General features: G+C 43.3%; 2 protein-coding genes across 3 annotated transcripts; both read right to left on the reverse strand.

The window, feature by feature from the left end:
* Nucleotides 1–1,010: 1,010 nt before the first annotated feature.
* Nucleotides 1,011–3,708, reverse strand: LOC121838729 (lipocalin-like). The gene is made up of 6 exons (XM_042308681.1): nt 3,548–3,708; nt 3,152–3,291; nt 3,006–3,085; nt 2,700–2,813; nt 1,456–1,557; nt 1,011–1,323 (listed from the first exon to the last, which is right to left on the reverse strand). Exons 1-6 carry the CDS (start codon nt 3,635–3,637, stop codon nt 1,304–1,306), a joined length of 546 nt encoding a protein of 181 aa, XP_042164615.1. The 5' UTR covers nt 3,638–3,708; the 3' UTR covers nt 1,011–1,303.
* On the reverse strand, nt 1,011–21,441 carry LOC112227670 (lipocalin-like). 2 transcript variants are annotated; one of them, XR_006080287.1, is made up of 7 exons: nt 21,278–21,441; nt 20,882–21,021; nt 20,728–20,807; nt 20,446–20,559; nt 19,459–19,560; nt 19,210–19,326; nt 1,011–1,175 (listed from the first exon to the last, which is right to left on the reverse strand). XR_006080287.1 is itself a non-coding variant. In XM_042308682.1 (6 exons), exons 1-6 carry the CDS (start codon nt 21,365–21,367, stop codon nt 19,307–19,309), a joined length of 546 nt encoding a protein of 181 aa, XP_042164616.1. In that variant the 5' UTR covers nt 21,368–21,441; the 3' UTR covers nt 19,108–19,306. The 2 variants fall into 2 exon arrangements, 1 of the variants encoding a protein (XP_042164616.1); XM_042308682.1 differs by lacking the exon at nt 1,011–1,175 and having other exon boundaries at nt 19,108–19,326.
* Between the last annotated feature and the right edge of the window lie 4,831 nt (nt 21,442–26,272).

Genomic DNA, 26,272 nt, shown 5'->3' on the forward strand with positions numbered 1-26,272 from the left:
TTTTAAATCCATGAGCCTTGAAAATTGTTATACTTTTTACTATGCGTTGTTTATTTTGTTTTTAATATTGAATTGTAGATTTGAATTGGCTGAAAATAATTCGAATTTGTGATATAAATCACTCAATATATAGTTTAAATATTTTGTCAAATTAATTTTAATAAAAACATACTATATATATTCTTGTAACTTAAGCAATAGGCTGACAATTGCTGTGTTATTCATGTCATTCTCTGCTTCTACCAGTAGAGGGCAGAGTACACCACATTTACTCTCTCACTCTCCAGCCACCACACACCTGCACCCTGTCATTTTAATGATGACTCAACCCAACCTCCTTCCCTCATGTGGCGTTCAGGACAACTGGGAACTCGGAAAAAAACGAGCTCCCACTGAAAAATGATTTAGAATGGTCATCCAACTCGGAATTCCTCTTTCTATAGCTCTGACACAGTTGTCCTGAAAGCACCAAAAGCCTGTTTGATATTGCTGCCTCTACTTACATCGTTTCCTCTCACACTTCACTCTAAATATGAAGACCCCAACCAGGTAAACACCACCCAGGTAAACACAACCAGATAAACACAACCAGGTAAACACAACCAGGTAAACACAACCAGGTCAACACCACCCAGATCAACACCACCCAGATCAACACCACCCAGGTCAACACCACCCAGATCAACACCACCCAGGTCAACACCACCCAGATCAACACCACCCAGGTCGACACCACCCAGATCAACACCACCCAGATCAACACCACCCAGATCAACACCACCCAGGTAAACACCACCCAGGTCAACACCACCCAGATCAACACTACCCAGGTCAACACCACCCAGATCAACACCACCCAGGTCAACACCACCCAGGTCGACACCACCCAGATCAACACCACCCAGATCAACACCACCCAGGTCGACACCACCCAGGTCAACACAACCAGATCAACACCACCCAGGTCAACACAACCAGACACCAACCAATGTGACAGTAGGGATCATGTGTATGTTTTTAAAGATTATTTATTTAAACGAGAAATCTGCAGTAAAAAAAAGCTTGTGTACAGTGGTTTATAGGAAGTAGTGGGGATTAAAGGTGAAGGGGTTTGTTCTGCCGAGGGAGGGGGTGGCTGGGGTTTGTTCTGCCGGGGGAGGGGGTGGCTGGGGTTTGTTCTGCCAGGGGAGGGGGTGGCTGGGGTTTGCAGTCTTCAGTCTTCTTCCAGGAAAAGAGTTTGGATGTGAAATGGAGACAGATGCCAGTAGAAGAGTAGCAGAGGGAGAATGGGATGAGTGAACATTTATGCCTCGGCACATTCACCTGCAATAGAGAGGAGGGAGATAAGAGTGAGGAGATGATTTCTACCAGGGAAGGACATTCATATGTATCTGATCACCATAATAATATTGTACATCTGTGTGTGTGTGTGTGTGTGTGTGTGTGGTGTCGTACCGTTGTTGGGCAGGAAAACAATGTTCTCAGAGAGGATTCCTGTATCCAGAGAGAACTGCAAGAACTTCTTCTGGACATCTGCGCTCACCTCTGGAGTGCGACCTACAACCACAACACAACCAGGTTAACACAACATGACCAGGTTAACACAGCCAGGTTAACACAACACGACCAGGTAAACACAGCCAGGTTAACACAACCAGGTTAACACAACACGACCAGGTTAACACAGCCAGGTTAACACAACACAGCCAGGTTAACACAACACAAAAGTTTAACGCAAGCAGGTTAACACAGCCAGGTTAACACAACGCGACCAAGTTAACACAACACTACCATGTTAACACAACACAACTGGGTTAACACAACACTACCAGGTTAACACAACTAGATTAAAACAACCAGGTTAACAAACACTACCAGGTTAACACAACCAGGGTAGCACAACAGAACCAGGTTAAAACAACCAGGTTAACACACACAACCAGGTAAACACAACAAAACCCAGTTAACACAAAACTACCAGGTTAACACAAGATTACGAGGTTACCACAACCAGGTTAACAAACAATACCAGGTTAACACAACACAACCAGGTTAGCACAACACAACCAGGTAAACACACACAACCAGGTTAACACAGCCAGGTTAACACAACACGGCCAGGTTAACACAACCAGGTAAACACAACACAAAAGTTTAACACAAGCAGGTTAACGCCATTTGGTTAACCACACAACCAGGTAAACACAACAAAACCCAGTTAACACAAAACTACCAGGTGAACACAACACGACCAGGTTAACACACACAACTAGGTTCACACAACACAAAAATTTAACACAAGCAGGTTAACACAGCCAGGTTAACACAACACAACCAGGTTAACAGAACACTACCAGGTTAACACAACACTACCAGGTTAACAGAACACAACCAGGTTAACACAACACAACCAGGTTAACAGAACACAACCAGGTTAACACAACACTGCCAGGTTAACACAACACAACCAGGTTAATAGAACACTACCAGGTTAACAGAACACAACCAGGTTAACACAACACAACCAGGTTAACACAACACAACCAGGTTAACAGAACACAACCAGGTTAACACAACCCACCTGTAACATAACCATGCTAAAACCAGAGACCAAAGTGAAACTGTGATGAATGACACAAAACATGAGAATCTAAAGGTGTGAATTTATTTCAGACATGCAGGCAGCCAGACAGACTTACTGAAGAGTTTGTTGAGAACGTCAGTTACTCCGTGTTTGGTCTTGATGGTGTGGATCAGAGCAAAGTCATCATACTGGACAGCTACCACACGCATGTCATTTTCATTGTTCCAACCTGAGAGAGGGAGAAAGAGATATGTAGTTATGTTAACTGTGTGTGTGTGTGTCTGTGTCTGTGTCTGTGTGTGTGTGTGTGTGTGTGTGTGTGTGTGTGTGTGTGTGTGTGTGTGTGTGTGTGTGTGTGTGTGTGTGTGTGTGTGTGTGTGTGTGTGTGTGTGTGTGTGTGTGTGTGTGTGTGTGAACTCACGCTGGCTGGTGAAGGTGAAGCGGCCTGGGATGTCAGTCTTCTTGGCCAGATGGGTCACCCTCCAGCAAGAGCCATCAGCGCTGAGAGAAAGAGCAGCATCAGTATGAGTGAAATGGACACACACACACGGACACACACAAACTCACTTCTGGTTGGCGCAGTTGATGTCCAGGTCACCTCCGGCAGTGGGCAGCATCATGGAAGTTCCCATCTTCATACTAGCCTTACGGTTCATAAACCACTTGGCGTTAGTGGCAAAGCCCACGGCCCACCACTTACCAGCCATCTGGGGAGAGAGAATATAGTTCTAAGAAAAAGAAGAACCACTATTCATTCATTCTCACAATGGAAATTGATTTAATAGTCATGGCAGATGATCCACTGTCCTCTCTCTACTCTGACCCTCCTCAACTCCAGAATCTCTTCTCTCTCTGCACTTGTACTGTACAACACTCTTCTCTCAACTCTTTGCCTGCTCTCTTTTTGTTGTTGTAGCCTTTCTCATTTGTTTTATCAGTTCTCTCAGTCTCTCTCTCTCTCACCTTCTCCAGGTTGAAGTCTTTCTGAGGCATGACGTTGACACAGGCAACCAGCGTAGCGCACAGCAGAACTCCCATTATGCTCAGCCTCATGGTTACAGATCTGTGTGTGTGACGGCTCGACTCTCCGGGTTGTGTGTGAGGAGGAAAATGAGTAAGGTGGGAGCTGACTGAGGGTCCTTATATCCTCCAACATTCTTCTCTACTCCTCCCCTCTTCTCCCCCTTGTTTCCAGTTAGTCCCTCCCCTCTCCATCCCTCAAAGATGTAAATCTCACCCTTATACAACTGCACGAGGAGGTGGGGGAGAAGTCAAGAATGTAAGCAGAATGATTTGCTGCTGTCCTCTCCTTTTCTCTCTTCTCCTCTCTCCTCATTTTCTCTTCTCTCTCCTCCTCTCCTTTTCTCTCATCTCCTCTCCTTTTCTCTCTTCTCCTCTCTCCTCCTCTCCTTTTCTCTCATTTCCTCTCCTTTTCTCTCTTCTCCTCTCTCATCCTCTCTCATCTCCTCTCCTTTTCTCTCATCTCCTCTCCTTTTCTCTCTTCTCCCCTCTCCTGTCCTTTTCTCTCTTCTCCTCTCTCCTCCTCTCCTTTTCTCTCATCTCCTCTCCTTTTCTCTCATCTCCTCTCCTTTTCTCTCTTCTCCTCTCTCCTCTCCTTTTCTCTCCTGTCCTTTTCTCGCCTGTCCTTTTCTCTCTTCTCCTTCTCTCTCCTCTCTCTTCTCCTTCTCTCTCCTCTCCTCACCTTCCCTCTTCGCTCCTTTTCTCCTCCTTCTTTCTCCTCTCCTCCCTCTCTCTCCTCTCCTCCTTCTCTCTCCCCTCTTCGCTCCTTTTCTCCTCCTTCTCTCTCATCTTCTCCTTCTCTCTCCCCTCTTCACTCCTTTTCTCCTCCTTCTCTCTCCTCTACCCCAACAATGATAGGACTTATCTATTTAGACAAGTCTGATTCCTGGTCTGAACAACCTCCACCCTGAAATCCACATGTAAGCATGAAGACACACACACACACATGAATGCACCAACACATATACACACAGTATCCTCAGAGTGAGGTAAAGCATAGTCCTCATGTTAATCCCATACCCTTCAGGGCTGCAACATCTGAGTTGTAACATTCCTCTGTCAGTCACGACATTTAACACTGTGCAGGACAGAACATGGGTTAACATAGGTCATATAACGAATTCCTCCTGAAGGATACATTACTTGGAGGTCTGAAGGTTACATAATCTCCTGTAGGTTATATAACTCTGCATGGTACATAACTCCTGTAGGTTATATAACTCTGAATGGTACATAACTCCTGTAGGTTATATAACTCTGAATGGTACATAACTCCTGTAGGTTATATAACTCTGAATGGTACATAACTCCTGGAGGTTATATAACTCTGATGGTACATAACTCCTGGAGGTTATATAACTCTGAATGGTACATAACGGTGAGTGGTACATAACTCCTGGAGGTTATATAACTATGGTTGGCACATAACTATGAATGGTACATAACTCCTGAAGGTTATATAACTCTGAATGGTACATAACTCCTGTAGGTTATATAACACTGAATGGTACATAACTCCTGAAGGTTATATAACTCTGAATGGTACATAACTCCTGTAGGTTATATAACTCTGAATGGTACATAACGCCTGGAGGTTATATAACTATGAATGGTACATAACTCCTGGAGGTTATATAACTATGAATGGTACATACTCTCCTGTAGGTTATATTACTGTTTCTGAGCAGTCAGAACTCGGGCTCGGTCGCACTTTGAAATCTTCCTCAACATATTGGATGTGAAGAAGAGATGAAACAAGCTCAGAACGACCACAGAAACAAAGACTCTGACTATACGACCTAAATAAACTTGGAGAAAAAGCAATGAGCATGTCCATATAATTACATGCAAATATGTTTCTATAACATATCGAATTTGTGCTGCGTGTTCAAAATTAGGTAACAGTTTTATAAACTTGTTTATGCAATTTATATAACTGACTGTTACGCAAGTAACTTTCCACACACCCTGCAAGAAGGAGTACACATTGTTTTTTTTGTTTTTTTTTTGGGGGGGGGTTATTTGACTACATGAAGGCGCCATAAACATATGTAAAATACATTTTACATTGGATATTCGGTGGATATTTAAAAATATATATATTTTTATATACAGGCCTACATTAAAAAAAATGAAGATTTCGTATTTCAATCGTCATTAACTCTTAATCATGACTATGGGGTGAATGGAGAAGATCAAAATCAACAACCAAAAAAAGGTGAGGATCGTTCTGCATCCCCCCGATTCAGAATATTCCATTTTCATAGTCATGGCATGATTGGTTCAATAGCAAGTTATGAGAGAAAAAATGAATATCCACGGAATATTCCGTATAAAACAAATTTTACCTCAGTATAAAATGTATTTTACCTCGGTGACTGACCGGTGCCTTTTCCACCGATCTGCATCTCTCTCATTCCTCCCTCTACAGATGCAGTTCTGCAGCGCATCCCAATACAACCCAGAGAATCCGTCTACCTGTCACCGCTACTCAGCCTACTTACTGTATAAGAAGTATATTGTCTGTATTCATATGGTTGTAGCCTGTATGTTGTGAATCCATTCTAAAGAAGACTAATTTTACGTACTGGACACACCCGCAGCACCCGCAAGGCACGAGGCCCACGAGCTCTGGGGGCCCACGGATGTGATTTTTTAAATTCAGTAAATCATTTTGATAGTAACCCTCCCTAAAGTCAGTCATACATCTTTTACATTTCCAGATGTAGTAGGAAGCAAAGTGTTTGTTTCAGGACATGACTGAAAAAGTGCCTCAGGACTTGACATACTTTTGATTGAAGGTATAAGAGGATATCGGTGAACAAATGCTGTGGTCAAGGCTACGATGGCGCCAGTGAAATGAGTGGAGCTTATTCAGGTGTTCAAAAGCGAATATCAGACCGAGAGCCTAATGGCTCTTAGAAAGTTCTTTATGAGTTTTAGTTAAGAAAACGATCTCTCTGCAGAAGCGACAGTTACAGGGCAGGTAAAAACAGCTTGATTGCCGTAGCAACATCAGGGAAACTGGGCAGAAGGAAGGAGGGCTTGAAATACTACAGTTCTGCAACATCTTTAATTGAGCATCTCATTCGCTTTAATTGCCTCCTCAACAAGTTACAGAAAGAGATTAACTGTATAGGAAGCTCTGGGGACAGGTCGTCTGGATACTATACAGCCAATACATTGGCAGATGCAAACAGATGATCGTCTTCTGCAGAGAACAGTTCTTGACGTCTTAACAAAACAGCTGTTTGCGATTTACTTCATTCTGGTGAACCGGTGTTTGAGTTGCGTGGTTTCAAATATCAACAAACCCTTATTTGTGGTATATATCGTTGTGCATCTGTATTTTATTTTGATTTCACCATTATTTAACCAGGTAGGCAAGTTGAGAACAAGTTCTCATTTACAATTGCAACCTGGCCAAGATAAAGCAAAGCAGTTCGACACATACAACAACACAGAGTTACACATGGAGTAAAACAAACATACAGTCAATAATACAGTATAAACAAGTCTACATAAGATGTGAGCAAATGAGGTGAGATAAGGGAGGCAAAGGCAAAAAAAGGTAATGGTGGCAAAGTAAATACAATATAGCAAGTAAAACACTGGAATGGTAGATTTGCAGTGGAAGAATGTGCAAAGTAGAAATACAAATAATGGGGTGCAAAGGAGCAAGATAAATAAAATAAATACAGTAGGGAAAGAGGTAGTTGTTTGGGCTAAATTATAGGTGGGCTATGTACAGGTGCAGTAATCTGTGAGCTGCTCTGATAGTTGGTGCTTAAAGCTAGTGAGGGAGATAAGTGTTTCCAGTTTCAGAGATTTTTGTAGTTCGTTCCAGTCATTGGCAGCAGAGAACTGGAAGGAGAGGCGGCCAAAGAAAGAATTGGTTTTGGGGGTGACCAGAGAGTTATACCTGCTGGAGCGTGTGCTACAGGTGGGTGCTGCTACGGTAACCAGCGAGCTGAGATAAGGGGGGACTTCACCTAGCAGGGTCTTGTAGATGACATGGAGCCAGTGGGTTTGGCCACGAGTATGAAGCGAGGGCCAGCCAACGAGAGCTTACAGGTCGCAATGGTGGGTAGTATATGGGGCTTTGAGCATGCATTTAGTTTTACTTGTATTTAAGAGCAATTGGAGGCCACGGAAGGAGAGTTGTATTGCATTGAAGCTTGCCTGGAGGGTTGTTAACACAGTGTCCAAAGAAGGGCCAGAAGTATACAGAATGGTGTCAGGTAGTGGGTCTTATATTCACCACAGGAGAACCAAGAAATGAAGAGCGACACCACGTTCTTATGTACCACAGGAGAACCAAGAAATGAGAGCGACACCACGGCTGTCTTTTAGGCTTTTATGTTGATCTGCAATAGTATTGTGAAAAGACAGGACAGGAACACATCAGTCTCCAATGCACCATCTGACAAGTTGTTCTCTCTCAGTGTTTTCTCGGGATCACACAATCACACTCATACATAAAGCCATAATGTATACTACATATACTCTTCCGGCGCCGACAGAGATGGCCGCCTCGCTTCGCGTTCCTAGGAAACTATGCAGTTTTTTGTTTTTTACGTGTTATTTCTTACACTAGTACCCCAGGTCATCTTAGGTTTCTTTACATACAGCCGACAAGAACTACTGAATATAAGATCAGCGTCAACTCACCATCAGTACGACCAAGAATATGTTTTTCGCGACGCGGATCCTGTGTTCTGCCTTACAACCAGTGTAACCGAGTGGATCACATGCAGCGACCAAAAAAAAAAAACGACTCAGAAAAAGAGGGAAACGAAGCGGTCTTCTGGTCAGACTCCGGAGACGGGCACATCGTGCACCACTCCCTAGCATTCTTCTTGCCAATGTCCAGTCTCTTGACAACAAGGTTGATGAAATCCGAGCAAGGGTAGCATTCCAGAGGGACATCAGAGACTGTAACGTTCTTTGCTTCACGGAAACATGGCTAACTGGAGAGACGCAATCCGAAGCGGTGCAGCCAGCGGGTTTCTCCACGCATCGCGCCGACAGAAACAAACATCTTTCTGGTAAGAAGAGGGGCGGGGCGTATGTCTTATGGCCAACGTGACATGGTGTGATGAAGGAAACATACAGGAACTCAAATCCTTCTGTTCACCTGATTTAGAATTCCTCACAATCAAATGTAGACCGCATTATCTACCAAGAGAATTCTCTTCGATTATAATCACAGCCGTATATATCCCCCCAAGCAGACACATCGATGGCTCTGAACGAACTTTATTTAACTCTCTGCAAACTGGAAACGATTTATCCGGAGGCTGCATTCATTGTAGCTGGGGATTTTAACAAGGCTAATCTGAAAACAAGACTCCCTAAATTTTATCAGCATATCGATTGCGCAACCAGGGGTGGAAAGACCCTGGATCATTGTTACTCTAACTTCCGCGACGCATATAAGGCCCTGCCCCCCCCCCCTTTCGGAAAAGCTGACCACGACTCCATTTTGTTGATCCCTGCCTACAGACAGAAACTAAAACAAGAAGCTCCCACGCTGAGGTCTGTCCAACGCTGGTCCGACCAAGCTGACTCCACACTCCAAGACTGCTTCCATCACGTGGACTGGGAGATGTTTCGTATTGCGTCAGACAACAACATTGACGAATACGCTGATACGGTGTGCGAGTTCATTAGAACGTGCGTTGAAGATGTCGTTCCCATAGCAACGATTAAAACATTCCCTAACCAGAAACCGTGGATTGATGGCAGCATTCGTGTGAAACTGAAGGCACGAACCACTGCTTTTAATCAGGGCAAGGTGTCTGGTAACATGGCTGAATACAAACAGTGCAGCTATTCCCTCCGCAAGGCTATCAAACAAGCTAAGCGCCAGTACAGAGACAAAGTAGAATCTCAATTCAACGGCTCAGACACAAGAGGTATGTGGCAGGGTCTACAGTCAATCACGGACTACAGGAAGAAACCCAGCCCAGTCACGGACCAGGATGTCTTGCTCCCAGGCAGACTAAATAACTTTTTGCCCGCTTTGAGGACAATACAGTGCCACTGACACGGCCTGCAACGGAAACATGCGGTCTCTCCTTCACTGCAGCCGAAGTGAGTAAGACATTTAAACGTGTTAACCCTCGCAAGGCTGCAGGCCCAGACGGCATCCCCAGCCGCGCCCTCAGAGCATGCGCAGACCAGCTGGCCGGTGTGTTTACGGACATATTCAATCAATCCCTATACCAGTCTGCTGTTCCCACATGCTTCAAGAGGGCCACCATTGTTCCTGTTCCCAAGAAAGCTAAGGTAACTGAGCTAAACGACTACCGCCCGTAGCACTCACATCCGTCATCATGAAGTGCTTTGAGAGACTAGTCAAGGACCATATCACCTCCACCCTACCTGACACCCTTGACCCACTCCAATTTGCTTACCGCCCAAATAGGTCCACAGACGATGCAATCTCAACCACACTGCACACTGCCCTAACCCATCTGGACAAGAGGAATACCTATGTGAGAATGCTGTTCATCGACTACAGCTCGGCATTCAACACCATAGTACCCTCCAAGCTCGTCATCAAGCTCGAGACCCTGGGTCTCGACCCCCCCTGTGCAACTGGGTACTGGACTTCCTGACGGGCCGCCCCCAGGTGGTGAGGGTAGGCAACAACATCTCCTCCCCGCTGATCCTCAACACTGGGGCCCCACAAGGGTGCGTTCTGAGCCCTCTCCTGTACTCCCTGTTCACCCACGACTGCGTGGCCATGCACGCCTCCAACTCAATCATCAAGTTTGCGGACGACACAACAGTGGTAGGCTTGATTACCAACAACGACGAGACGGCCTACAGGGAGGAGGTGAGGGCCCTCGGAGTGTGGTGTCAGGAAAATAACCTCACACTCAACGTCAACAAAACTAAGGAGATGATTGTGGACTTCAGGAAACAGCAGAGGGAACACCCCCATCCACATCGATGGAACAGTAGTGGAGAGGGTAGCAAGTTTTAAGTTCCTCGGCATACACATCACAGACAAACTGAATTGGTCCACTCACACAGACAGCATCGTGAGGAAGGCGCAGCAGCGCCTCTTCAACCTCAGGAGGCTGAAGAAATTTGGCTTGTCACCAAAAGCACTCACAAACTTCTACAGATGCACAATCGAGAGCATCCTGGCGGGCTGTATCACCGCCTGGTATGGCAACTGCACCGCCCTCAACCGTAAGGCTCTCCAGAGGGTAGTGAGGTCTGCACAACGCATCACCGGGGGCAAACTACCTGCCCTCCAGGACACCTACACCACCCGATGCTACAGGAAGGCCATAAAGATCATCAAGGACATCAACCACCCGAGCCACTGCCTGTTCACCCCGCTGCCATCCAGAAGGCGAGGTCAGTACAGGTGCATCAAAGCTGGGACCGAGAGACTGAAAAACAGCTTCTATCTCAAGGCCATCAGACTGTTAAACAGCCACCACTAACATTGAGTGGCTACTGCCAACACACTGTCAATGACACTGACTCTACTCCAGCCACTTTAATCATGGGAATCGATGGGAAATGATGTAAATATATCACTAGCCACTTTAAACAATGCTACCTTATATAATGTTACTTACCCTACATTGTTCATCTCATATGCATACGTTGATACTGTACTCTATATCATCGACTGCATCCTTATGTAATACATGTATCACTAGCCACTTTAACTATGCCACTTGGTTTACATACTTATCTCATATGTATATACTGTACTCGATATCATCTACTGTATCTTGCCTATGCTGCTCTGTACCATCACTCATTCATATATCCTTATGTACATATTCTTTATCCCCTTACACTGTGTATGACAGTAGTTTTTTTGGAATTGTTAGTTAGATTACTTGCTCGTTATTACTGCATTGTCGGAACTAGAAGCACAAGCATTTCGCTACACTCGCATTAACATCTGCTAACCATGTGTATGTGACAAATAAAATTTGATTTGATTTGATTTGATTTGATTTGATAAAATAATAACCAGTCCTTAATACAAAGAATGTATAATCTTAATTCTTAGACAATAGAACCATACCTGCAATAGTATTATGAAAAGACAGGACAGGAACACATCAGTCTCCAATGCACCATCTGACCAGTTGTTCTACACAGGAGCATGAAGAAAGGTAAAACACATATCCTGTCTCACATCCCCAATACATTGCTAGGTGCTTTCAGTGTTGACAGTAGCTAAATACAACAACTCATGTACAAAAACACTGCAACATAAACAAGTTACAACGTGAAATCGCCTCTATTCCATTCAGACCGTAGAGGACCAAACTACATCTCCCAAAATGCAACGCCAGCACCTGTCGGCAGCTCAGCTAACCGTCTACATCACAGAAAGGCATGCTAGCTAGCAACAGCAGCACTTTTAGCACTCTGTAAACTATATTAATAACAAGAATAAAACTCTGAAAGTTACATGTGTCAATAGTCTCACACTCCCTTATAACAATATCTACAGCATTATTCAGGAAAGACTGTCTGGGTTGGCAATACTCAGTATAGAAAACAGTTGGGCCTGCAACCTGGACCTACAAGCCATGGTAAAAACATTTGCACACAAAATATTAGGACTTCAGGAGACCAGGGGAGCCTCTTAAGTTGGATTTGATTTTAATTGAATTTACTGTGAATAATGCATCCCATTTATTTAGGCTATTAGCCAGATAAAACCAGCTGAGTTCAACAATAGTGGCTGGATTTATCCTCAAACTGACTCCTTTCTCCTCATTGTTAGGCTATTTGATGTGTAATTTTTATAAAACGTTTATAAATAGCATCTAAATAAACTATATATACAAAAGTATGTGGACACCTCTTCAAATGAGTGGATTCGCTATTTCAGCCCCACTCGTTGCTGACAGGTGTATAAAATTGAGCACACAGCCATGCAATCGCCATAGAGAAACATTGGCAGTAGAATGGCTTTCCTGAAGAACTCAGAGACTTTCAACGTGGCACCGTCATAGGATGGCACCTGTCCAACAAGTCAGTTCGTCAAAATTTCTGGGTTGCTACAGCTGCCCCGGTCAACCGTAAGTGCTGTTATTGTGAAGTAGAAAAGTTTAGGAGCAACACCTGCTCAGCCATGAAGTGGTAGGCCACACAACCTAACAGAATGGGATGCAGAGAGCTGAAGCGCATAGCATGTCACAATTGTCTGTCCTCAGTTGCAAGCTAAAGAGTAGAGCTGCCGCTTTCAATGAGCAGGACTCTAACCCGGACGCTTATAAGAAATCCGGCTATACCCTCCGACGAACCATCAAACAGGCAAAGCGTAAATACAGGACTAAGATTGAATTGTACTACACCGACTCAAACGCGCGTCTGATGTGGCAGGGCTTGCCAACTATTACGGACTACAAAGGGAAGCACCGCTGCGAGCTGTCCATTAACACAAGCCTACCAGACGAGATAAATAACTTCTATGCTCGCTTCGAGGCAAGCAACACTGAAGCATGCATGAGAGCATCAGCTGTTCCGGACAACAGTGTGATTGCACTCTCCGTAGCCAACGTGAGTAAGACCTTTAAACAGGTCAACATTCACAAGGCCGCAGGGCCAGATGGATTACCAGGATGTGTACTCTGGGCATGCGGTGATCATCTGGCAAGTCTTTACTGACATTTTTAACCTATCCTTGACCGAGTCTGTAATACCAAACATATTAAAGCAGACCACCATAGTCCCTGTGCCCAAGAACACCAAGGTAACCTGCCTAAATGACCACGGACCCGTAGCACTCACGTCTGTAGCCATGATGTGCTTTGAAAGGCTGGTCATGGCTCACATCAACACCATAATCCCTGAAACCCTAGTCCCACTCCAATCTGCATACCTTCCTCACTGATTCACAGATGATGCAATCTCTATTGCACTCCACACTGCCCTTTCCCACCTGGGCAAAAGGAACACCTACGTGGGAATGCTATTCATTAACTACAGCTCAGTGTTCAACTAAGGACCTGGGACTAAACACCTTCCTCTGCAACTGGATCCTGGACTTCCTGACGGGCCGCCCCCAGGTGGTAAGGGTAGGTAACAACACATCTGCCACTCTGATCCTCAACACAGGGGCCCCTCAGGGGTGCGTGCTCAGTCCCCTCCTGTACTCCCTGTTCACCCCTGACTGCATGGCCAAGCACAACTCCAACACCGTCATTAAGTTTGCAGACGACACAACAGTGGTAGGCCTGATCACTGACAACGATAAGACAGCCTTATAGGGAGGAGGTCAGATACCTGGCAATGTGGTGCCAGGATGACAACCTACTCTCTGTTTATTATCCACGCACAATCACTTGACCTCTACCTACATGTACAGTTGAAGTCGGAAGTTTACATACAACTTAGCCAAATACATTTAAACTTTTTTCACAATTCCTGACATTTAATCCTTGTAAAAATTCCCCGTTTTAGGTCAGTTTGGATAACCACTTTATTTTAAGAATGTGAAATGTCAGAATAATAGTAGAGAGAAGGATTTATTTAAGCTTTTATTTCTTTCATCACATTCCCAGTGGGTCAGAAGTAAACATACACTCAATTAGTATTTGGAAGCTAATACTCAATTAGTATTTGGCTTTTTTTATTGCGGTTTTGGAGCAGTGGCTTCTTCCTTGCTGAGCGGCCTTTCAGGTTATGTCGATATAGGACTCGTTTTACTGTGGATATAGATACTTTGTATCTGTTTCCTCCAGCATCTTCACAAGGTCCTTTGCTGTGGTTCTGGGACTGATTTGCACTTTTCGCACCAAAGTATGTTCATCTCTAGGAGACAGAACGCGTCTCATTCCTGAGCGGTATTACGGCTGCGTGGTCCCATGGTGTTTATACTTGCGTACTATTGTTTGTACAGATGAACGTGGTACCTTCAGGCATTTGGAATTGCTCCCAAGGATGAACCAGACTTGTGGAGGTCTAAAAGTTTTTTTCTGAGGTCTTGGCTGATTTCTTTTGATTTTCCCATGATGTCAAGCAAAGAAGCACTGAGTTTGAAGGTAGGCCTTGAAATACATTGTTACGGTTTTCTAGTGGTGATGAAGGAGAGTCGGACCAAACTGCAGCGTGTCGATTGCGATCCATATTTATTAAACAAAACGTAAACACGACTAAACACTAAACACTACAAAACAATAAACGTAATGAAAACCGAAAACAGCCTATCTAGTGCAAACTAACAGAGAGTACAAGTAAGACACTAAGGACAATCACCCACGACAAACTCAAAGAATATGGCTGCCTAAATATGGTTCCCAATCAGAGACAACGATAAGCATCTGCCTCTGATTGAGAACCACTCCAGACAGCCATAGACTTTGCTAGATAACCCACTAAGCTACAATCCCAATACCACCACCAAAACCCCAAGACAAACACACCACAATTACAAAAACCCCATGCCACACCCTGGCCTGACCAAATACATAAAGATAAACACAAAATACTTTGACCAGGGCGTGACATACATCCACAGGTACACCTCCAATTGAGTCAAATGATGTCAATTAGCCTATCAGAAGCTTCTAAAGCCATTTGCTGGAATTTTCCAAGCTGTTTAAAAGCACAGTCAACTTAGTGTATGTAAACTTCTGACCCACTGGAATTGTGATACAGTGAATTATAAGTGAAATAATCTGTCTGTAAACAATAGTTGGAAAAATTACTTGTGTCATGCACAAATAGATGTCCTAACCGACTTGCCAAAAATATAGTTTGTTAACAAGAAATTTGTGGAGTTGTTGAATAACGAGTTTTAATGACTCCAACATAAGTGTATGTAAACTTCAGACTTCAACTGTACATATTACCTCAATTACCTCGATTAACCAGTGCCCCCGCACATTGACTCTGTACTGGATCCCCCTGTATATAGCCTCGCTACTGTTATTTTATTGTTTATTTTATTGTTGCTCCTTAATTATTTGTTATATTTCTATTTTATTATTTACTTATTTTTAATTAAAACTGCATTGTCGGTTAAGGGCTTGTAAGTAAGCATTTCACTGTAAGGTGTTGTATTAGGTGCATGTGACATGTAACATTTGATTTGATTTGAACACTCACTACTGAATTCCAAATTGCCTCTGGAAGCAACGTCAGCACAAGAACTGTTGGTCGGGAGCTTCATGAAATGGTTTTCTATGACCGAGCAGCCGCACACAAGCCTAACATCCCCATGCGCAATGCCAAGTATCGGCTGGAGTGGTGTAAAGATCGATGCCATTGGACTCTGGAGTAGTGGAAGCACGTTCTCTGGAGTGGTGTAAAGATCGATGCCATTGGACTCTGGAGTAGTGGAAGCACGTTCTCTGGAGTGGTGTAAAGATCGATGCCATTGGACTCTGGAGTAGTGGAAGCACGTTCTCTGGAGTGGTGTAAAGATCGATGCCATTGGACTCTGGAGTAGTGGAAGCACGTTCTCTGGAGTGGTGTAAAGATCGATGCCATTGGACTCTGGAGTAGTGGAAGCACGTTCTCTGGAGTGGTGTAAAGATCGATGCCATTGGACTCTGGAGTAGTGGAAGCACGTTCTCTGGAGTGGTGTAAAGATCGATGCCATTGGACTCTGGAGTAGTGGAAGCACGTTCTCTGGAGTGATGAATCTTGCATCAACATCTGGCAGTCCCATGAATGAATCTGGGTTTGGCGGATGCCAGGAGAACGCTACTTGCTACTTGCCCCGAATGCAGAGTACCAATTAAATAAGTTATAGGCCTATAGCTAAAGAGACTGCACTGCATAATGAAATAACCTCTAGTAAGATTTTGTTTTGAAGGTGGACTGACTGTATTATTTGGCAGTAATAGGCTGTATAGATCGGTGAACTGTTATGCTAAACATGAGAAAATGACAACCAAATAGGCCATGATGTGGTGCACAATTGGCCCAGTGTCACCCGGGTTAAGGGAGGGTTTAGGTAATGCAAAACTATACTGTATCATAGCACAGCATTCTTAAATAGTTTTTTATTTAACTTTTTATCTCCCCCCTTTTCTCCCCAATTTGTAGTTACAGACTTGGCCCATCGTTGCAATTCCCATACGGACTCGGGAGAGGCGAAGGTCGAGAGCCATACGTCCTCCGAAACACAACCCTGCCAAGCCGCACTGCTTCTTGACACACCGCTTGCTTAACGCGGAAGCCTGACACACCAATGTGTCAGAGGAAACACTGTACAACTGGAGACAGAAGTCAGCGTGCATGTGCCTGGTCCACAACGGCCAGCTAAACCCGGATGACACTGGGCCAATTGTGCACAGCCTCATGGGTCACCCAGGTGTGGTCAACTGTGACAAAGCCTGGGATTGAACCCAGGTCTGTAATGATGCCTCAAGGACTGTGATGCAGTGCCTTAGACCGCTGCGCCACTCACAGCATTCTAACCTGTATTCAACTCACATGACTTTAACACGGAGAAGGACCGTCTATAGCGGTGAAACAGAACACTTAGAGCAGGAGTGTCAAACTCATCCTATGGAGGGCATAGTGTCTGCTGGTTTTTCCTTTCAATTAAGACCTAGAAAACCAGGTGAGGGGAGTTCCTTACTAATCAGCGATCTTAATTCATCAATCAAGTACAATGGAGGGGTGAAAACTGTACACACTTGGCACTCAATGGAATGAGTTTGACACGTGACTTTAGAGATTCTGTCTATATCATGGAACAGAACACTTAGAGCCTCTGTCTATAATGGTGGAACAGAACACTTAGAGCCTCTGTCTATAATGGTGAAACAGAACACTTAGAGCCTCTGTCTATAACGTGGAACAGAACACTTAGAGCCTCTATCTATAACGTGGAACAGAACACTTAGAGCCTCTGTCTATAAGGGTGGAACAGAACACTTAGAGCCTCTGTCTATAAGGGTGGAACAGAACACTTAGAGCCTCTGTCTATGAGGGTGGAACAGAACACTTAGAGCCTCTGTCTATAATGGTGGAACAGAACACTTAGAGCCTCTGTCTATAATGGTGGAACAGAACACTTAGAGCCTCTGTCTATAATAGTGGAACAGAACACTTAAAGCCTCTGTCTATAAGGGTGGAACAGAACACTTAGAGCCTCTGTCTATAAGGGTGGAACAGAACACTTAGAGCTCTGTCTATAAGGGTGGAACAGAACACTTAGAGCCTCTGTCTATAACCTTTCTAGGGAGTTTTTCCTAGCCACCATGCTTCTACACCTGCATTGCTTGCTGTTTGGGGTTTTAGGCTGGGTTTCTGTACAGCACTTTGAGATATCAGCTGATGTACGAAGGGCTATATAAATAAATTTGATTTGATTTGATATAACGTGGAACAGAACACTTAGAGCCTCTGTCTATAATGGTGGAACAGAACACTTAGAGCCTCTGTCTATAATAGTGGAACAGATCACTTAGAGCCTCTGTCTATAATAGTGGAACAGAACACTTAAAGCCTCTGTCTATAAGGGTGGAACAGAACACTTAGAGCCTCTGTCTATAAGGGTGAAACAGAACACTTAGAGCCTCTGTCTATAATGGTGGAACAGAACACTTAGAGCCTCTGTCTATAATGGTGGAACAGAACACTTAGAGCCTCTGTCTATAATGGTGGAACAGAACACTTAGAGCCTCTGTCTATAATGGTGGAACAGAACACTTAGAGCCTCTGTCTATAATGGTGGAACAGAACACTTAGAGCCTCTGTCTATAATGGTGGAACAGAACACTTAGAGCCTCTGTCTATAATAGTGGAACAGAACACTTAAAGCCTCTGTCTATAATGGTGGAACAGAACACTTAGAGCCTCTGTCTGTAATGGTGGAACAGAACACTTAGAGCCTCTGTCTGTAATGGTGGAGCAGAACACTTAGAGCCTCTGTCTATAATGGTGGAACAGAACACTTAGAGCCTCTGCCTATAAGGGTGAAACAGAACACTTAGAGCCTCTGTCTATAATGGTGGAACAGAACACTTAGAGCCTCTGTCTATAAGGGTGAAACAGAACACTTAGAGCCTCTGTCTATAATGGTGGAGCAGAACACTTAGAGCCTCTGTCTATAATGGTGGAACAGAACACTTAGAGCCTCTGTCTATAATGGTGGAACAGAACACTTAGAGCCTCTGTCTGTAATGGTGGAACAGAACACTTAGAGCCTCTGTCTATAACGTGGAACAGAACACTTAGAGCCTCTGTCTATAATGGTGAAACAGAACACTTAGAGCCTCTGTCTATAATGGTGGAACAGAACACTTAGAGCCTCTGTCTATAATGGTGGAACAGAACACTTAGAGCTTATACTGTAGAATGTTATTTGTGTTTCTTGTCTCAGGTATGAATTGCTCTAAGCAGAAGGAAGGCAAAGCCTGGGAAGGAATTAGTTAGGTAAACACATTAACTTTGTTATTTTTGGATGTACCTGAAGCTCTGGTTATTTTTAAATCCATAAGCCATGAAAAATGTCTTCCGTTTTCCCCCTATAAAAGACAGTACTCAACTTGAGAAATATGCTTTTTTTAATCATCTTTTATTATTTTGTTCATATTGAATTGAATAGGCTGAAAATAATTCAAATTTGTGGAATAAATCCCTCAATATATGCAGTCTTCAGTCTTCTTCCAGGAAAAGAGTTTGGATGTGAAATGGAGACAGATGCCAGTAGAAGAGTAGCAGAGGGAGAATGTGATGAGTGAACATTTATGCCTCGGCACATTCACCTGCAATAGAGAGGAGGGAGATAAGAGTGAGGAGATGATTTCTACCAGGGAAGCACATTCATATGTATCTGATCACCATAATAATATTGTACATCTGTGTGTGTGTGTGTGTGTGTGTGTGTGGTGTCGTACCGTTGTTGGGCAGGAAAACAATGTTCCCAGAGAGGATTCCTGTATCCAGAGAGAACTGCATGAACTTCTTCTGGACATCTGCGCTCACCTCTGGAGTGCGACCTACAACCACAACACAACCAGGTTAACACAACACGACCAGGTTAACACAGCCAGGTTAACACAACACAACCAGGTTAACACAACACGACCAGGTAAACACACACAACCAGGTTAACACAACAAAAAAGTTTAACAAAAACAGGTTAACACAACACAACAAAGTAAACACAACAGAATCAGGTTAACACAACCAGGTTAACAAAACACAACAAGGTAAACACAACAGAACCAGGATAACACAACTAGGTTAACACAACACAACCAGGTTAACACAACCAGGTAAACACAACACAATCAGATTAACACAACACAACCAGGTTAACACAACAAAAACTGTTCAACACAAGCAGGTAAACACAAGCAGGTTAACACAACCAGGTAAACACAACACTACCAGGTTAACACAACAGAACCATGTTAACACAACCAGGATAAAACAACAGAACAAAACCAGTTTAACACAAGCAGGTTAACACAACTGGGTTAACACAACACAACTGGGTTAACACAGCACTACCAGGATAACGCAACACAAGCAGGTTAACACAAGTCTACCTGGTTACCATAACCAGATTACCACAACCAGGTTAACAGAACACAACCAGGTTAACAAAACTCTACCAGGTTAACAGAACACAACCAGGTTAACAGAACACAACCAGGTTAACACAGCCAGGTTAATACAACGCAACCATGTTAACAGAACACAACCAGGTTAACAGAACACTACCAGGTTAACAGAACACAACCAGGTTAACATAACCCACCTGTAACATGACCATGCTAAAACCAGAGACCAAAGTGAAACTGTGATGAATGACACAAAACATGAGAATCTAAAGGTGTGAATTAATTTCAGACATGCAGGCAGCCAGACAGACTTACTGAAGAGTTTGTTGACCACGTCAGTTACTCCGTGTTTGGTCTTGATGGTGTGGATCAGAGCAAAGTCATCATACTGGACAGCTACCACACGCATGTCATTTTCATTGTTCCAACCTGAGAGAGGGAGAAAGAGATATGTAGTTATGTTAACTGTGTGTGTGTGTGTGTGTGTGTGTGTGTGTGTGTGTGTCTGTGTGTGTGTGTGTGTGTGTGTGTGTGTGTGTGTGTGTGTGTGTGTGTGTGTGTGTGTGTGTGTGTGTGTGTGTGTGTGTGTGAACTCACGCTGGCTGGTGAAGGTGAAGCGGCCTGGGATGTCAGTCTTCTTGGCCACTTCGGTCATCCTCCAGCAAGAGCCATCAGCGCTGAGAGAAAGAGCAGCATCAATATGAGTGAAATGGACACACACACACGGGCACACAGACACACACAAACTCACTTGCGCATAGCGCTGCTGATGTCCAGGTCACCTTCGGCAGTGGGCAGCATCATGGAAGTTCCCATCTTCATACCAGCCTTACGGTTCATAAACCACTTGGCGTTGGTGGCAAAGCCCACGGCCCACCACTTACCAGCCATCTGGGGAGAGAGAATATAGTTCTAAGAAAAAGAAGAACCACTATTCATTCATTCTCACAATGGAAATTGATTTAATAGTCATGGCAGATGATCCACTGTCCTCTCTCTACTCTGACCCTCCTCAACTCCAGAATCTCTTCTCTCTCTGCACTTGTACTGTACAACACTCTTCTCTCAACTCTTTGCCTGCTCTCTTTTTGTTGTTGTAGCCTTTCTCATTTGTTTTATCAGTTCTCTCAGTCTCTCTCTCTCTCACCTTCTCCAGGTTGAAGTCTTTCTGAGGCATGACGTTGACACAGGCAACCAGCGTAGCGCACAGCAGAACTCCCATTATGCTCAGCCTCATGGTTACAGATCTGTGTGTGTGACGGCTCGACTCTCCGGGTTGTGTGTGAGGAGGAAAATGAGTAAGATGGGAGCTGACTGAGGGTCCTTATATCCTCCAACATTCTTCTCTACTCCTCCCCTCTTCTCCTCCTTGTTTCCAGTTAGTCCCTCCCCTCTCCATCCCTCAAAGATGTAAATCTCACCCTTATACAACTGCACGAGGTGGGGGAGAAGTCAACAATGTAAGCAGAATGATTTGCTGCTGTCCTCTCCTTTTCTCTCCTCTCCTCCCCTTCTCTCTCCTCCTCTCCTTCTCTCTCCTATCCTCTCCTCTCCTCTCCTTCACTCTCCTCCTCCTCATCCTCTCTCTTCTTCTCTCTCTCCTTGTCTCTACTATCCTCTCCTTCTCTCTCCTCTCCTTCTCCTCTCTATTGTAGACAATTGATAGGAAAACACACACACAATAAATTCAACCAATTTAATGTGTCATAGAAAATATGTTGCTGAGCAGTCAGAATTCGGGCACTGTCTCCCTTTGAGTCTTCCTCAACATATTGGCTGTGAAGGAGAGATGAGACAAGCTCAGAATGAACACAGAAACAAACACTAACACAAACACTATTTATAAGAAATAAATAAACTTAGAGAAAAAGCAATGAACATGTCCATACAAATCTGTTTCTATAGCCTATAGAATTTCGGCAGCGTGTTTGTTATGTAAGTACCTTTCCACATGCCCTGCAAGACGGAGTAAACATTATTGTAACGAAACAGCAGGGAGCAGGTCTCGAGCCCTCGGCCTTCTAGCCCGAAGTCCAGCGCGCTATCGACTGTGCCGCAAAAGCATGCTCCACCCGCAAATTCGATATCCGCGCTTATAAACCCAGGGTCTTTAAATTATGGTTTTTTTTTTTTTGGGGGGGGTTATTTGACTACATGAAGGCCCAATAAACAGATTTAAAATACATTTTATATTGGATATTCGGTGGATATTAAAAACATTTTTTTTTTTACAATCCACACCTTTTTATATTCAGGCCTACATAAAAAAATGAAGATTTCGTATTTCAATCGTCATTAACTCTTTAACAAAGCGTGCCATGACTATGAACATTGTATATTCTTAATCAGGGGTGAATGGAGAAGATCAAAATCAACAACCAAAAAAAGGTGAGGATCGTTCTGCATCCCCCCGATTCAGAATATTCCATTTTCATAGTCATGGCATGATTGGTTCAATAGCTAGTTATGAGAGAACAATTAATATCCACGGAATATTCCGTATAAAACTAATTTTACCTCAGTATAAAATGTATTTTACCTCGGTGCCTGACCGGTGCCTTTTCCACCGATCTGCATCTCTCTCATTCCTCCCTCTACAGATGCAGTTCTGCAGCGCATCCCAATACAACCCAGAGAATCCGTCTACATGTCACCGCTACTCAGCCTACTTACTGTATAAGAAGTATATTGTCTGTATTCATATGGTTGTAGCCTGTATGTTGTGAATCCATTCTAAAGAAGACTAAGGTCTATTACAATGGCTACTGGTATACTGGTGACATGCATTGACCTGGCAGCAGCACCCGCAAGGCACGAGGCCCACGAGCTCTGGGGGCCCACGGATGTGATTTTTTAAATTCAGTAAATCATTTTGATAGTAACCCTCCCTAAAGTCAGTCATACATCTTTTACATTTCCAGATGTAGTAGGAAGCAAAGTGTTTGTTTCAGGACATGACTGAAAAAGTGCCTCAGGACTTGACATACTTTTGATTGAAGGTATAAGAGGATATCGGTGAACAAATGCTGTGGTCAAGGCTACGATGGCGCCAGTGAAATGAGTGGAGCTTATTCAGGTGTTCAAAAGCGAATATCAGACCGAGAGCCTAATGGCTCTTAGAAAGTTCTTTATGAGTTTTAGTTAAGAAAACGATCTCTCTGCAGAAGCGACAGTTACAGGGCAGGTAAAAACAGCTTGATTGCCGTAGCAACATCAGGGAAACTGGGCAGCGCAATGGACATCGGACTAAAATGCACAATGTCTCAGGAAAGACTGTCTGGGTTGGCAATACTCAGTATAGAAAACAGTTGGGCCTGCAACCTGGACCTACATGCCATGGTAAAAACATTTGCACACAAAACATTAGGACTTCAGGAGACCAGGGGAGCCTTTGATTTTAATTGAATTTACTGTGAATAATGCATCCCATTTATTTAGGCTATTAGCCAGATAAAACCAGCTGAGTTCAACAATAGTGGCTGGATTTATCCTCAAACCGACTCCCTTTCTCCTCATTGTTAGGCTATTTGATGTGTAATTAAAAAAAAAAAACGTTTATAAATAGCATCTAAATAAACTATATATGCAAAAGTATGTGGACACTTCTTAAAATGAGTGGATTCGCTATTTCAGCCACACCCGTTGCTGACAGGTGTATACAATAGAGGACATAGACATTAGCAGTGAAATGGCCTTACTGTAAAGCTCAGTGATTTTCAACATGGCACCGTCATAGGAGAACACCTTTCCAACAAGTCAGTCCTGCTAGAGCTGCCCCTTCAACTGTAAGTGCTGTTATTGTGAAGTGGAAACGTTCAGGAGCAACAACTGCTGAGCCGCAAAGCGGTAGGCCACACAAGCTCACAGAACAGGACCGCCAAGTGCTGAAGCTTATAGTATGTAAAAATCTTCTCTCCTCTGAGGTAAAGCATAGTCCTCATGTTAATCCCATACCCTTCAGGGCTGCAACATGTGAGTTGTAACATTCCTCTGTCAGTCACAACATTTAACACTGCGGAGGACAGAACATGGGTTACCATAGGTCATGTAACGCTGGGGTTTGGGGTGAATCCCCTCACACCCCCCTTATAGAAATGATTTGTTCATAGTGAATAAATTGTAGACAATTTATAGGAAAACACACACACACACACACACAAAAATCAATTAAATCGTTTTAAATTTGTCATATTTTGCTGAGCAGTCAGAACTCGCGCTTGGTCGCCCTTTGAATCTTCTTCAACATATTGCCACTCAATCTGGGAACGAGAGATTAGACAAACTCAGAACAAACACAGAAACAAAGACCCCCGACAAACTGAATAATGAAAAAGTGAAAAAGACATAAAAAGTTGTTAACTTTTACATTAACACCTGTTTCTACAGCCTATAGAAGTTGTGGTGCGTATTCACAATAGGTAACAGTTATATAAACTTGTTTACGGAATATATAACTGATCGTTATGCAAGTACATGTCCGCATGCCCTGCATGAAGAGTAAACGTGATGTTTTTTTGGTGGGGGAATTTATTGGTCTCTATGAAGACGCAATGAACCAAGGTACAAAAAAAAGTATACTGGATATTCGGTGGCTCTCTCATCAATAGCTGTTGAACCAAGCATGCCATGACTGAAAATGATATCTTCTGAATCAAGGGAGAATGGAGATTGATCCACACCTTTTTCAGTTGTTAAATAAATTAAAAAATGAAGATTCCAGATTTCAGTCTTCAATAGTTTTTAAACAAAGTGTACCATGACTATGAAAAGTATATATTCTAAATCATGGGAAGATGGATAACAAATCCTACCTTGATTCAGAAAATATAATTTGCATAGTCATGGCAAGCCTTGTTTAAGACATATTGAGGAATGAAATCCTAGTAAAACGTTTACAAATAAAAATAATAGACAACAAAAATAATCAACAAAATAGGTGTGGATTGTGTTCCATCCTCTCCTGATTCAGAATAGGCCTCATATCATTTTCATAGTTGTGGCACACTTTGTTTAAAAGGTATTGAAGATTGAAATACAAATAACATTTTTTTTTTAAATATATTTTTTTAAAGCATGTATTGGTCTCCATCCGCCCCTGATCAATAAGATATAATTACCGTAGTCAAGGCATCGTTTGTTTAAGAGCTAACGAATATCGCCCTAATATCCTTTTTTTTAAAAACACATTTGACCTCTGTGCCTGACAGGTCGGTATGTGCCTTTTCCACCAATCTGCGTCTCAATCGTGCCTCCCTCTACAAACGCAGGACTGCATTCTAATAAAATGCAGAGAATCCGTCCTCATGTCACCACTACTCACTAAGCAAACTCTAGAAGAAGTCTATTGTCTATATCATATCGCTGTAGTTTGCAATTTTAGCTCCACGATGCGCAGTGTTTTATATGGTCTCCACTACCAATGGCTGGACAAACTTTTTGAAATTGGATACCCACTGATCAGATGGTCCTTATCCTCAGACTGGCAACAAATTAAAAACAGAGCGTCAAATCAATTTCAACATGATTGTTTTATACATAACTAAGGGAAATAAATCTTCTAATTTCATATATGTACAACTGTAGGATAATAATTTAAGCAACAGGAAATTTGAATGATTATGTCGATTATAATTAATGGACATTTTTGTAGGAGTTGATGGTGAACTGTCCTTGTTTCTGGTAGTAAAACACTGTTTAGGATCTATAGTCTGTCTCTCCAATCACTATGTCAGTGTTCATCACCGGTCTGCTACCTACGCAGGGAATGTAGTGATTGTTCAAAATGGAAAGGACTCTAACTTTGTCTTCAGATCAACTTTGCATCTTATTCTCAAATGATGTAATTTGGACATGAACATATGATGAAATCTCCTCTGGCTCACCATTGAAACAAAGTAAATCTACCACAGTGATTGTTCCCAAACTGTGATTTGCATATAGTCAAATATTTTAATGAAGAGCCAATCAGTTTGGAGCTTTGGAATGTTGGGTAGCCTGTGGGTTTCAGCTGTATTTTAAAAAGACAAAGCAGAGCTATTATAGAGATAGCTGGAGGAGACGGCCGGGTGGAGAGGAAAGGACTCTTACCGTTAGAGATAGCTAGAGACGGCCTGGTGGAGAGGAAAGGACTCTTACCGTTAGA

The sequence above is a fragment of the Oncorhynchus tshawytscha genome, linkage group LG29 (genome assembly GCF_018296145.1).
Source record: "Oncorhynchus tshawytscha isolate Ot180627B linkage group LG29, Otsh_v2.0, whole genome shotgun sequence".
Classification (NCBI taxonomy): Eukaryota; Metazoa; Chordata; class Actinopteri; order Salmoniformes; family Salmonidae; genus Oncorhynchus; species Oncorhynchus tshawytscha.

Coding starts and splice junctions, on each gene's coding strand:
- LOC112227670 (XM_042308682.1), bottom strand. CDS start 21,367: ATGAGGCTGAGCATAATGGGAGTTCTGCTGTGCGCTACGCTGGTTGCC. Junction 20,808..20,881: donor ATCAGCAGCGCTATGCGCAA/GTGAGTTTGTGT, acceptor TCTTTCTCTCAG/CGCTGATGGCTCTTGCTGGA. Junction 19,561..20,445: donor CGTGGTCAACAAACTCTTCA/GTAAGTCTGTCT, acceptor TTGTGGTTGTAG/GTCGCACTCCAGAGGTGAGC.
- LOC121838729 (XM_042308681.1), bottom strand. CDS start 3,637: ATGAGGCTGAGCATAATGGGAGTTCTGCTGTGCGCTACGCTGGTTGCC. Junction 3,292..3,547: donor AAGACTTCAACCTGGAGAAG/GTGAGAGAGAGA, acceptor CTCTCTCCCCAG/ATGGCTGGTAAGTGGTGGGC. Junction 1,324..1,455: donor TGTTTTCCTGCCCAACAACG/GTACGACACCAC, acceptor TCTCTATTGCAG/GTGAATGTGCCGAGGCATAA.